The sequence below is a fragment of the Marmota monax genome, unplaced genomic scaffold (assembly GCF_021218885.2).
Source record: "Marmota monax isolate L192 unplaced genomic scaffold, Marmota_monax_Labrador192_F-V1.1 WCK01_AAM20220418_F8-fsc00211, whole genome shotgun sequence".
NCBI lineage: Eukaryota > Metazoa > Chordata > Mammalia > Rodentia > Sciuridae > Marmota > Marmota monax.
Window position 1 is genome coordinate 1,633,718 of NW_026694080.1, and position 14,291 is coordinate 1,648,008.

Consider the following 14,291-nt stretch of genomic DNA (forward strand, 5'->3'; position numbering starts at 1 on the left):
GTGCTAAAATCAGGTATAGGGTCAACAAGTAGAAACATGGCCCATACATATTAGAGGTATTTCTTTTTTTTTTTTTTTTTTTTTTTTTTAAGATTTTTTTTTTAGTTGTAGTTGGACACAATACCTTTATTTCACTTATTTATTTTTATATGGTGCTGAGGATCGAACCCAGGGTCTCGCACGTGCAAGGCGAGCTGAACCACAACCCCAGCCCAAGATCTTTATTTTATTTTTATGTGGTGCTGAGGATCGAACCCAGTGTAGAGGTATTTCTTAAATCAAATTGTATCCTCCCCAAAAGGGTTATGCATCTGTATCTCCTGAGCAGATACTGACTGAGGCCTGCTGCTGGCCATGGGGACCAGAAGTGAGAGCAGGACCTTCTTATTTCTCATGGTGCTCACTTATGCTGAGGATACAGTTCCGTGGTAGAGTGATTACACAGCAAGCTAAAGGCCCGGGTTGGATTCCCAGTGTTAGGGGGAAAAAAGTTTGTATTGTTGGAAAAGACTGTTGGGTGGTATACAACTGTCCCCAAAGAGTCACTCCATAGATGCAAAGTAGTGAGGACAGTGTTTAGCTTTATTCATACTACCCAGCTTCCTTGTAGGGAGCCATTTTCTTTGATTTGCTCCCAGCTATTTTATTACTTTTATTTATAAGAGAAAAACAATAAAAGATTTTAAAACATCAATTTGAAAAAAATTGCTGGGCACAGTGGCACATACCTGTAACCCCAGCTACTTGGGAGACTGAGATATCATTTAAAAAATATGACATTTAATGGCTGCATGACATCACATTTAACTAATTCTCTATTATTGACCATCAACAGTCTGTAATTTAGTTATCATAAATAATGCTATGATTAGAAAAAGATCTTTAGAGCTGGGAGTGGTGGTGCACACCTGTGAACCCAGTGGCCCAGGAGGCTGAGGATGTGGCTCAGTGGTTAAGTGCCCCTGGGTTCAATCCCCAGTAGCAAGAAAATAAATAAAAAGGAAAAAGAGTGGCTCAAGCGGTAGCGCGCTCGCCTGGCATGCATGCGGCCCGGGTTCAATCCTCAGCAGCACATACAAACAAAGATGTTGTGTCCGCCGAAAACTAAAAAATAAATATTTAAAAAAAAAAAAAGGAAAAAGATCTTTAGCCTTGTTTTTTTCTATTTTAACCTTCCAGGGAAAGACCCATAGCCTAAGGACTACCTCAGTAAAGCATCCACACTTTGAAGGGTTCATGGTGTGTATTGAAACTGCTCTCCAGAAAGGCTGTTCCAACCCTCAGTGTCACTCATAGGGGTCAGTTGCAGTGTCTGTCTCAGCACGCACTGCTGCCTGTTCTTCATCTTTCTCAGTTACTTAGGTGAAGCCCTGCATCTCACTTCAGATTTTATTTCAGCCTCCTATTTTAATGTGGCTGTAGTTAGTGTGTTTGTGTGTTTGTGTGTGCCGCGCACATGCGTTCACACCCTGCTCTGCTCTTCACCAACACTATTCCATAAGCACCTTCCTGTGGTCTGCTGCTAGGATTCACAGCCAGGGGAACACCTGTGTAACATTCCATCAGATAAATGCACCTTCATTTGTCTGCATTGAGATGTACATTTAAGATCATCCAAAGGAAAGAGTACAAACTTACTCCTCACATTTTGGACCAGCCCTCACATTAGGACCAGTTCTCATAAGTGGGTGTAAAAGGGTTTTTTTGGACATTAATAGAGCAAGAGCACCTTAAAAATTAGTATCACAAGTGTGCAACTGCTGCCTGACAGAGTGCTGAGGACGGGGCCGCAGCGCACTCACCTCTGTCTCGTTCTCAGGCCCCAGCACTGGAGTCCAGGAGTTAGTTTTCAGCAGTCCACACTGAACCTTTTGACATGAGTTTCTTGCACTGTTAAGAGATACAAAGCCATTAAGAACTGAAGGGCTACAGACCACCCAGACTAACGGTGAGGGGGCATGGGGACAAGGCATGTTGACAGTAGAGGGAAGGATTTGGGCAGGTGAATTTTATCCATCTGCCAGTTTATAGCAGAAACTAATATTACACTTTTCCAGAATATACTTTCCGTTAGAGGTAAAAGATTCAACCATTAACCACCTCAGTTGATAGTTTAAAAGTCATACACAGAACAGTATCTTGCCTAGTATGCATAAGGCCCTGGGCTCAGTCCCCAGCACCACAAAAGAAAAAAATTTAAGAAAGACTGTGAAGATAATAATGCTTGTGTTGAGTTGGGTTCTGCTGTTTGTCGTTTTGTTTTGTTTTTAGTGCTATGGATTGGACCCAGAGCCTCGAACCCTCCAGGCAGGTGCTCTGTCACAGAGCTACATCCAGACCCCTTCCCTTTTTTTGAAACAGTCTCACTAAATTGCTCAGGCTGCTCTCAAACTTGCAGTCCCCCTCAGCCTCCCAACCACAGCCCCCCCAACCTCAGCCCCCTGAGCAGCTGGGATTAGAGGCATGCTCCCCCATGCCTGGCTTCTTTTATATTTCCCATTAAGTAGATATACCACTTAAGTCTTTGATTAAATAACTGATTATAGGCCAGCAATCCTAGTATTCTGCCGGCTGATACTCATGTTAATTTTTCAGAAGGTAGAAATACTACTGGACCTTTCACCCAAGCTAGGGGGAGTCCCAGGGCCTAGAGAAGCACACTGGAGGTCATGTGGCATGGTCACTCTTAGTCTCAGGTTTAATTATGTACCTGTTTTCTGCAGTAAGCATTTGTATACTATTTGGAGCATATAAAATATGCTTCCTTTTCTTTTGTAAGAAAAGAAAATAAAGCTGGGCACCGCAGCGCATGCCTGTAATCCCAGCAACTCGGGAGGCTGAGGCAGAAGGATCGCAAGTTCAAAGCCAGCCTCAGCAATTTAGCAAGGCACTTAGCAACTCAGCAAGACCCTGTCTCTAAATAAAATACAAACAAGGGCTGAGGATGTGGCTCAGTGGTTAAGCGACCCTGGGTCCAATCCTGGTACAAAAAAAAAAAAAAGAAAGAAAAGAGGGGGAAATTTTATAAAATACACATTTCAAAAGTGTTGAGAAGCATTGCTTTAATGTTTTCTTCTTCATTTTCTCAGAAGTTCTAGGTTCATAAGCCTCCTGGTTGCTTCCCTCTTGTACTTATTTCTCTCCACAGGAAGGAAGAGGGAATGGTTTAAAATAGAAGAAGCCATAAAAGTGCTTCAGTATCACAAACCCGTGCAGGCGTCGTACTTTGAGACGTTGAGGCAAGGCTACTCCACCAACAACGGCACCCCGGTCGTGGCCACCACGTACTCGGTTTCTGCTCAGAGCTCCATGTCAGGCATCAGATGACTGAAGACTTCCTGTAAGAGATGGAAAGTGGAAACTAGACTGAAGCGCAGACCTCCCCCTCCCCCGGCTCTTCTCACCTCTCCTCACAGGCCTCCTCTTTCAATGTGGCATGATGGGCAGCAGAGCAGGGGTGCTGGTGACGTTGCTGTTTGGTGTTAAGTGATGGGGCTTTTCCTTCTTTTTATTGAGGGGGTGGGGGCTGGGTGTGTGATCGTAAGTACCTTTGTGCATGACCTGTCCCTCCCCTCCACACCCGGCACTCTCTGAAGGGGGGCAAAGAGCTTTCTCCACTTGGGGTTCTGAAGTGTTCCTGTCTCATCCCAGCCCTGGCCAGACATTTTCTTTGATTTTTAATTTTTTTATTAAAATATACCAATGTGAGATGAAACTTTTCAAGAATTTGTCCTATAATGTGCTGTTCAGTCCAGTAGGTCGGTCACTTTCACTGCAGGCTGCATTTATCTACACATTATATACTGGACATATAATATGTAAATAAATGACTTTTGGAAAGAATTTAACCATTGAATTTTTCAAGGTTTTGGGGTTTTGATTTAGGGATGTTTCTGGTGTGGAGACCCTAATAGTTAATTGACATTTTATTTTTGATGCTAGGGGCTAGGTACATTTCCCTGCCCTCTCTCCATTCCCCAGTTGGAACTGTCATTCCCTAGGTGCAGGAGGAATTCGGCCACCTTCATAGCGCTCCCAGGACTCACGGTCTTCTCTTCAAGCTGCGTCTCCATGCTAAGGAAGAAACCTTTTTTTTAATTACCAGTCCAGGAGCAAATGGCCTCAGCCTAGACCCAGAGAAACAATGGTAGCAATTGCATTCTGGCCTACATGTCAACAGTAGGTTTTGAACTGGATTCTTGGGATTACGATCTTGAAAACTGGAGCATCAAGCCCTGCTTCTGCCCTGCCAGCTGGGGATCTTTCCGCGGTGCTACGTCCTGCCCACAACAGCCTCTCTTCTCGCTGTGTGGGCCTCACACCGCGCTGAATGGGCATCATCCTGGGCTCTTGGAGCAGCCACAACTGAACTTTGCAAGTGCGGCCCTGCTCAGTCCTGTCTCCACACATGGTAACCTTGTTGAGGTCCTGAAAGGTACCCAGAGGAAAGTATGTGTACTTGTCCTGTGATGTGGTGGAGCCTCTGGCTACAGCAGGAGCACCCTGCTCCCTGCCAGGATGTGAAAGGTCCATCTGCTGCAAGAGCAGCACTAGGCCATGCGTCAGCCCCAGCCTGGCCGTGTGATGCGTTGGCTTGCTGCGGGTGGTCTTGGTGTGTGGATACAGGTTCTTGCTGGCTTCCTTTGCCAGTTGTATTGTTTTGTTGGGAAGTGAGAGGGTCTCATGAAGGGTCTTGAGAATCAGGGATGGGAGTGGGGTGGGTTGGGATTAGTCCCTGGCTTAGGACAGGAGATGGTAGCCAACATGTGAAATTAAAATTGTAGATCTGTTTATTTAAAAATTCTAATAATTCATCAAACTCCTTAAAGCTTTTGCTCTTCCCTGCCACTCAAAGAAATGTGTCCCTCTGGTAGGCCTGTGTCATTTAGCCTTCAGCATTTCTGTGGACATTAGTTTTGCATTCTTTTTCCCAGGCTTGACCCACAGAGACAGAAAGTAGTGCTGGCAGTTTTCCTGGGGTGCCATCTTACCTCTGGGGAAAGAATTGTATGCCAGACAGGGTCCCAGTGGACAGACACAGCACCTTGAAATTTATGTCCAAAAGCCCACTTGCTGTTCACAGGTCCTGCCCAAAAGTAAACACTGATTCTTATTGCCTGACTCAGAGCATTCTAAAGTTCTATCCAAATAAGTAAAAGAGGAAGATAAAATAGATTTAACTAAGCACTAAGTAGAATCAAAAAGACACATTCTTGCAGAAAAATTCTACCTTTTTGATACAGATTGAAAGTGCTTTACAGGAAAATAGATCTCCTGAAAAAGGAACCTCATTGGTAATAATAGTTTGCATTTTTCAATGATCTGAAAATGTTTCAGCATGGCTGGTGTAAAGAGATACCACCCTGAAAAGTTCTGTTTTGATTGTTGTCTCTGGATCAAGAAGGTGCACTGTGCCAACAAGTACTTTTCAGTGACATGAATGGGTCCTATAATGCAGTCAGCTGGAGAGGGAGAGTGCTGAGGCTTTTGTGACTGACAAAGGGAGGCTTTGTCCACTCCACAATTGTTGAAGTGGTGCTATTTCCTGCTGCACTGGATTCTGACAGCAAGGCTGGTGTTTTCCCCTCCCTGGCACCATGAACACTGGCTGTTTTTACTGATAAATATTTGGAGTCCTTTTCTGATAGGTTGGTTAGAGCCATGGTCGCAACATCCTTTATCTCTCCAAAAAAAGGAAAAAGAAACAAAAGGAGGTTCAAAAACTGTCCTACACACAGAATATTTTGTTGGCATTGATTTGCTGTTATTTCTACCAGTGCTAGGCTCATGCAGGCTTGATGGAAACAGGTTCTGAATATTTATGGCCAGTACAGAGTCTCTGGCTCATAGTAAATCACACGGAGAGGCGGACTGCTGCTGGAGCGACCATCAGGGCCACCACGCTCGATAAAAAACACAGCAATGGAATTTATTATTATTATTATTATTTCTTTACTTCATAAATTGTAGCCATTGGGAAACACCAGTGAGGTCATGTGATCTTTGTGAACCAGGACAAAATTCTGTGTGTGAGTATGTGTGTGTGGGGGGGGTGCTTTTGGGAGTCAACCATGTGAGGTTCTCTGTAGAAGCAGTGCAGCCCGCACACAGCAGCCTGGCCTGTGATCCCACCACTCCAGAGGCAGAGACAGGAGGATTTCAAGTTTGAGGCAAGCCTAGGCAACTTAGGGAGCTCCTGTATCCAAAAAATAACAATAAAATAAAAAGGGCCAGGGACGTAGCTCAGTGCTAGAGCGCTCGCCCAGCACACTCACACCCGGGCCTCCATCCCCAGCACAATAAAGAAATGCAGCCATAAAACAGCAAATATGACAGGATAGAACAGTTAGTGGGTTGATGGGTTTGGTTTTCACACGTGTCCACCACCCGTCTGCTCTGGTGGAGAGGCCTCCCTCACTGCTGAGCCTGGGCTGGACCATCTAACGGGATCAAAGGGTGAGGGAGTCTCACTCCCTCTGAGGCCACAGAAGGCCCAGGGAGCTTTGCCCTCTGCATTGCCTGTCCAGCCCCATGGAACAGGGGGCACCGAGGCCTTGCTTCCTGTGGCCTCTGGGGAGCAGAGTAGGTCACTCACTACCCTCTGGGGGTGTTGTGCAGCAGTTTTGTAAATGTGTTGCTACATGACAAGTTCTTCAGGGCAAAAATTCTGTTTTGATGTTAGGAGTCGGCCCATGTAAAGTCCCTAAGGCTTTTACTTAAAAGAAAAAAAAAGTTCTGGGCAAAACCACTCCTCCCCTTTTTCCTTCCCCTTTTTCTTCTCCACAGACAGTGCTTGTTGGAGGCCCCTCCTAAGCCTCCCTAACAGAAATGTACTCAGTCTTTCGATCTGGGTATGCGTTTTGCCAGCTGAACTTCGCGTATTTCTCATTTCCATCCAATGCAGTACGGCCATCTTCGGTGGAGTCTCCTCTTCATCAACTTTTAAAATAGTTTAGTCTGAGCCACATTTATGCTTCTCCTTCAGAAGAAAGGTTTAATAACCACATGCGATTTTTGCCAAAACTATATGATTTTAATATTTCTGAAGCATATTTCTAAGCCCCTCTGTTTTGATTTGAATCAAATGAAATTGATTCGGAATTGGAAGAAATATCTGGAGAAGTCTCTTCTCCACAGTGATATGACATTTGGCTGTAAGAGAAATGGGAGTTGGCTGTCACTGTTAGTAGAGCTCCGGCCTGTCCCACCTGCATTTCAGAAGGGCGGTCAGCTTTTGCAGCTATGGGGGAGGGGAAATTGCTTCATGGTGACTGAGCAATACAAAGTGGCTTTTCTAGTACTTTAAAGAGAGAGAGAGAGAATGAATTTTAATATTTATTTTTTAGTTTTCGGCGGACACAACATCTTTGTTTGTGGTGCTGAGGATCGAACCCGGGGCCGCACGAATGCCAGGCGAGCGCGCTACCGCTTGAGCCACATCCCCAGCCCTCTAGTACTTACTTTTAAGGACTGGAAGAGGTCAGACATGAGGCTTTGCAGTTCAGACTGCCCCATTGAGGTGGCATCAATTTGGAGCCCTACTGGGCAGGACCTGTCTCCTGGAGGCCATGCAGCCGCCTACCAGGGCACCTGCCTCATTTGGAGTAGGCGAGAGAGCTCCCTAGAGTCGAATTCTGAGCTCTGGGATGAACTTTGTGATGGGAACTTCCCTGTCCAGGAGGGCTGTATTTTCCATGTCACTCTAGGTGTCATCCAAACCAGTGAGACATTTGAGATTTTAAGGTAAAAATATTGCAAATTAGGGAGCATTATTATTTTTTTTTTTTTTAAAAGAATTTCTTAGAGAGAGAGAGAGAGAATTTTAATATTTATTTTTTAGTTATCGGCGGACACAACATCTTTGTTTGTATGTGGTGCTGAGGATCGAACCCGGGCCGCACACACGCCAGGCGAGCGCGCTATCGCTTGAGCCACATCCCCAGCCCCAGGGAGCATTATTTACAAGCTGTAAAAGATGCTGCAGTCCATGCACGAAGTTGATCTGAGTGACTGTGGTCCTGGGGGCACTGAGGTGGAGGAGGAATCCCCATGGGCCTGACGGCCTTCCATCCCTGCCTCTGACAGGGCTGCATCCCATTTTGACCAGTGTTTGTATGAGCCCCAGAAAGTCTCTTGTGTTTTGCTAATAAGCTAATAACCCTGCAGGAAGCCTAATCAGGGCATCTGAGAAAATGATGCTTCTCACCTTCAGATTATCATATAAATTGTCTTACTCCCTTTAAAAGTTAATAAATGAAGCCAGCCATGGTGGCGCACACCTGTAATTCCAGCAGCTGAGGGGGCTAAGGCTGAGGATTGCAAGTTTGAGGTCAGTCTCAGCAATTTAGCAAGCCCCTGCCTCAAAATAAAAAAATAAAAAGGGCTGGGGATATGGCTCAGTAAATAAGAGCCCCTGGGTTCAATCCCTGGTACCAAAAGAAAAAGAAAAAATGAGCCACTCAGGAGGCTGAGGGAGGAGGATCACAAGTTTGAGCTCAGATTGGACAGCTTAGTCAGACCCTGTCTGAAACTTAACAGTGAAAAAGGCTGGGGATGTAGTTCAGCAGTAGAGCACTTGCCTAGCATGCTGAGGCCCTGCTTTCAATCCCTAGTACTACAAAAAGTAAGAAAACAAAAGGAAGATTACTTTATGTTGGTTTTAGCTGTACTCCTTGAGTGAGGCTAGCAATCACCTGATTTTGACATGAAGCTTTTGAAGTAAGAGGTTCTTGTGTGGAACACACCTTACAGTTATGGCCATTGAGCCTGAGCTTGTGTTAGAGAATGGGACTGTCCTCTGCCAGGGAGCTCAAAAGAAGCAGTGACTTGGAATTCAGCAGGCCAGAGGGGCTCTGCTGAAGAAGTAAATGCTTTGGCCAAAAAACCAAGATCAGTACCTGGAAGGTGACAAGAGTGTCACTGCTTATTTCTCCAGCAGGCGGTGTCCAGTCACTCAGGTCTCCTTAGTGTTCAAAACTGGGAATGTAAAGCAAACACTTGACTTCTTATCAGGCAACAGCAGAAAAGACATTTAAAACCCTGGACGTGGTGCGTTAAAGGATGTGGAAACAGCCGCGTTGTCATCTTGTCATTCTGGTCTGGAATAAATTACCTGCTAAATCGCTCATCGTCTGTGGGAGGACTGTGCAGAGAACATCCCAACAATCTACTGAAAAATAGTACAACAGCTGTTTCAGGCTTGAAAACTTAGATGAAAATCTTCATAACCCCTAGAAACCAATGAAGATGCTTCAGTCCCAGTGGGGGCCCCTCAGCCCATGGTGCGGGGTGAAGGAGCTCACCAGTGGGAAGTCATTTTGCCAGTGAGATTGCCTATAAATGCCTTCAGGAAGTAATCCTGGTTTGGGCCTCTCTCCAAGCTGAATTGAAAATGTTTACCTAGGAACGAGGGCTCTACCACTGAGCCACAACCCCAGCCCTGAGCCTTGATCCTTATCCTCCCTTTGTCATGGAGAAAATGTGTAGGTAAAATAATCCGAAGGACATCTAGTTTGGGTTATGCAGTTCTGCAGTAATGCAGATTGTCAAGACCCAGGATGGCACAGGGCTGCTACTCCACATAGAGCCTCCCCAAGCCAGGGCTAGGTCAGGGTCGGGGGTCTTGAAGAGCACTGGATGCAGGGAGGACTTAGAGACCTTTCTCAGGGAGCAAGAGGCTTGTATCCTGAGAATTTGAAGGCGGTCCAAGGGGAATGACAGGCATCTGAATAAACCACAGCTTCCAAACAGAAACTTCCTCTCTTGTGGCTAGGAGCATTTTTGCTCAAGAGTTTTCCAAAGGGACTCTCCCTTCAGAAATGTGACTTGCCGCCACTGTTTCACGTAGCCTCAGCCTTCCACCTCTGAACAGACTGGATGTGTGGCTCAAGGTGCAGGTGCAAGAGGCGTGGCTTAGCTTGGCTTCGGTAGTTCGGAAATTATCATAAAATATCTATCATAAAATATCACTCTACCATAAAAGAAATATGTGGAACGGTTTTATAAATGCCAAATCTGTTCTGTTGTTTCACTGTTTTATGTCTGAAAAATTTCAAGCTGGTTTGTAATCAAAGAAAAGATTGGTAGTTAAAATAAGTAAAATTTCAGTTTGTGCACTTCAAGAAAGATGTCTGCTGGTTGGCCATGTGCCAGCACGTTTGGGGATGTTGGGGGACTATTGTAAAATGAGTAAGTGTCACTTATCCTGTCCGAGAGAGTGAAGTGGAAGCTTGGGAGTGGCATCTTTATACCTGCTTTTGCCAGCCTAGCTTTTATTTCAAGGACCTTGCCTTCCATCCTGTCCCATGACTTTGGTAAGGGACAGGCTTTGAGCGACAAGGCCCCAGCTCTGTGTGACCACAGCTGTGGGGTCAGAGGTTCTCCTAAGGGGTTTCCTCACCACAAGCACCTCACTCAGCATCAGAAAGGTCAGGGTCCGGGACCATTCCATTGAAGCACTAGATGCGCTTCCCGCCTCGCAGGCTTGCTGTCCAGATGTGGCCTCCTCTCCCCGGAACCCATGGGATCGAGGCAGAGATGCTGAGATATATTGAGTTCAACTTTTCACAAAAGACACAAGTCTGTCTTGTCCCTTTCCCTGGTGCTCAGGCATTTTGGTTGAGGTATAAACGGCCAAGTCCACCAGTGTCTCTGGGACTGAGACGCAGCGCCAGGGGCCACCCGCTCAGGCTGTTTCATGGTTGTAGAAAGTGGAACGACCAGCAGGCTGAGTCCTGGGGGCAGGAATGACCCTAGAGGAGTGGAACAGGACTGGGGAGTCCAAGGAGCAGCCAGTTCAGGGAAGGACAGGGTAGTGTGGCCACTGAACCTCGGCACCTGGTGCGAGAGATGAAATGGGGGTTTGGGGTGCTGCTGCCCTTGCCCTGATCCAGATGCATTTTGGGACTGATGAGCTGCCCGGCCTGTGGGTTTTTTTCTTTTTTTTCCTCCTTCCTGTCCCCCAAACAACCTTGCTTGGCACTGCATGGAGAGCACTTTCCCACCTGCACATGGCCACCACAGGCCTGGCCTCCTCCACAGTGTCTGCCCAGCGCTCCTGAGGACAGCAGTGCTCTCTGGGGGGATGGAAACTGGCCTCGAGACGGTGAAGTTTCCTGTTCACTTCCCTCCTGTCTCCTCCCCCACAGTGCAGCCAGCCGCGCTGTCACTGTGGAGGAGAGGGGAGCAGAGAAGAAAGGGACGCTGGCCGGACCCCGAAATAGCCCTAGACAGGTGCGTGGCAGATGCCATCCCCCTCCCCCATAGCAGGACAGCTGTGTGTGGCCCTCCCCTGCTTCACTAACATACCTCCCTATGTGGCACCTGCAACAGGGACCAAGCCTCCCCTGAAGTCTAGGGAGAGCTCTGGTACTCCCCGCACCCTCCACTCCGAATCCCACTCCTTTTTGTAAAAACAAACGCTGGAGCCTGTGAGTGCCGCCCTTCCCTGTGTCCACCGGTTCCTTCCATGTGAGCCATGGGGGAGGGCGGGCATGGGACATGGGCTGTAATCCTGTGCCAACCAATAAAAGCCAGTATTTCACACTCTGTTAGCATCCGGTCTCTTCTCTAAAGGATTTACCACGAGTCCTTCATATCAGTCTTTAAATGTCACCCCCTGCTTCTCTGGGGTTCTTGACAATTGCCCCAGAGGTCAAGGGTAGCTGTGGAAAACTGAAGAACACAGTGGACAAGCCAGCGTCAGCCAGCACTGCTGCCTGGGGCTGGGGAGGGCCTGTCAGCAGGAAGTGGAAAGAGCTAGGCTTCATCCTGGATGAGGGAGACAGCAAGAAGCAGCTTTCCTGTGTAGGGGTGGAGTAAAGGACAAGTGCCCCCACCTTTTGTTAGTGGGGATTGAATCCGGGGTGCTTTGCCACTGAGCCACATCCCCAGCCCTTTTTTATATTTCTTTTAGAGACAGGGTCTCACTGAGTTGCTTAGGGCCTCTCTAAGTTGCTGAGGCTGGCTTTGAACTTGTGATCCTCTTGTCTCAGCCTCCCTAACTGATGGGATTACAGGCGTGCACCACTGCACCTGGCTAACAAGTACCACTTTTTGAAGATACACAGCAGGTAAGGCTTGTAGGCAGAGGACACAGGCAGACGATATTGTGAGCGAGTAAGTGAGCTGTCCCTCTGAGCCCCAGACAGGAAGAAAACCACTTTGAAGTATAATGAAAAATAGTACAATGGGGTCAATAGTACAGATGGGCACAGTGGCTTATGCCTGTAATCCCAGCCACTCAGGAGGCTGAGGCCAAGTTTGAGGCCAATCTCAGCATCTTAGCAAAACCCTGTCTCAATAAAGAGGGGTTGGGGCTGGGGTTGGGGCTCAGTGGTAGGGCCTTGTTTTTCACATGTGAGGTACTGTGTTCCATCCTCAGCACCACATAAAAATAAATAAAAGATATTGTGTCCATCTACAACTTAAAAATGTTTTTAAAGGGGGGGGGGGCTGGGGGTGTGGCTCAGTGGTAGAGTGCTTGCCTGGTACATGTGAGGCCCTGGGTTCAATCCTCAGTCCCACATGAAAATAAAGGCATTGTGTCCACGTCCAACTAAAAAGATATATTTAAAGCAAAAGAAATTTTTTAATAAGAATTGGGGGGCTGGAGCTGTGGCTCAGGGATAGAGCACTTGCCTGGCATGTGTGAGGCCCTGGGTTCGATCCTCAGCACCACAAATAAATAAAATAAATAAAAGATCCATTGACAACTAAAAAATATCTTGAAAAAAAAAAAGTTGGGGCTGTAGCTCAGTGGTACAGCTCTTGCTCTTAGTGTACAAGGCCCTGGGTTCAAGCCTCAGCGCTACCCCCCAAATGACTGATAGATAATCACACCATAAAAACCAGGGACAAATTTGACTTCATGCACATGACATATTCCTGAACAAGGCAGTCTCACAGCCTCAGGCTGCTCCCTGAGGAAGTGTCGGCAGGAGGGTTTTGAGAGGCCTCCTGGAAGCCACTGTGACCTACCGTGCAAGAGGTGATACAGTCTGAAAGAGGGAACCTGGGGAGAAGAGGGGGAGGAAAAGAATCAACAGCTCATCACCATCAGGTCACCACGTGCCCCCTGGCACGGGCTGGCTTCTCAAGGCAAAACTGGGGTCACCACTGGTCAGCGTTCATAAGCCAAGAAAGCCGAGTGGTCAGTGGAAGGGGGCCACATCCAGGACAAGAGCCACACAAACCTAACCCAGAGGCTCATGTGTGGGCCCAGATGAAGTCAGAGTGTCTCTGTGGTGATAAATGTCAAACCGAGTTGAATGGCTGGTGAGTGACAGTCTGTGAATAGCCAAAAACAGAAAATTGGTGAACTTATTCCACTTCATTCCACATGGGACAGATGGCTTCTGCCCATCGGAGCACCTCTCCCCGTAAATCCTGACTGTGCAGGCTGCCTTTGTCCATGTCATGATGATCACCCCCCCTGCTCTGGTTAAAGGAGTCTTCCTTGTGCCTGAGTCTGTGAGCATGGGACCGTAGGTGCTGACAGAGGGCCACTTCCAATCAGATGGGGTGTTCTGGAAACACCCCACTTACCCATGTCACATCCTCGTGGACCGCTGTACAGGTGTGTGGCTCATCAATGTCACATCTACTGCATGTCAACTGATTTTCATTCCATTCTCAGGGTAAAGGCAGAGTGTGGAGTCCTCATTCTGTGGCCTGCAGGACTTTGTGGCTAAAGAGAGAAACATAAAAGTGGCCCCAAAAAAACTTGGGGCAAGAGTGAGGAGAGGAAATGGTCTTGAAGGACACCAGTGCAGCTCTGACCATAGGGACAGGCAATGCGTTCCTGTGGCCTTCGCTGTCATGCTGGTGCTCTGACCACCCAGGCAGATTTGGCAGAACTCCTGCCCATCCTCCACTCAGGCTGACTCCCCTCCGCACAGACCTGAAGCCTGCGGTGGAAGCCAGGGCCTTGGTTGCTTCCTGGTTTCAGGCATATTTAGGGTGTGAAGGGCTTGTTTTCTCTCCTTGGTCTTGTGACACCCAGCTAACATCTCAGCATCCGAAGGTGAAGCCATGAGGCCTCATGTTCTGTGTCCTGAATACCAGCAATGTGCTAAAACCAGGACACACAGTCCTCGCAGAGGCACCTGCTTGGATGACAGATGGCGTGAAACGGGAGAGGTGACAGCCTGGGTAGAATAAGCTGCAGGAGGCGGGGGTGGGGTGGGGGTGGGGTGCTGATGTTGCAGAGCCCAGTTGAGATGATAATGGAGGAATGGGCAGAGAGCAGATCAGAAAAGGGGGAGGGACACATTCATGGGAAGGCTGCCTAG

At 47.5% G+C, this 14,291-nt stretch overlaps 1 protein-coding gene across 1 annotated transcript in view; it reads left to right on the forward strand.

Moving 5' to 3' along the window:
* Nudt3 (nudix hydrolase 3) overlaps positions 1-11,547 on the forward strand; it is a 109,483-nt gene extending 97,936 nt beyond the window's left edge. Inside the window, exon 5 of the mRNA XM_046464390.2 lies at positions 3,149-11,547. Within this exon, the coding sequence (XP_046320346.1) occupies positions 3,149-3,327 (179 nt within the window). The 3' untranslated portion in view covers positions 3,328-11,547. The remainder of the gene's footprint in view (positions 1-3,148) is intronic.
* The last annotated feature ends 2,744 nt before the right edge of the window (positions 11,548-14,291 follow it).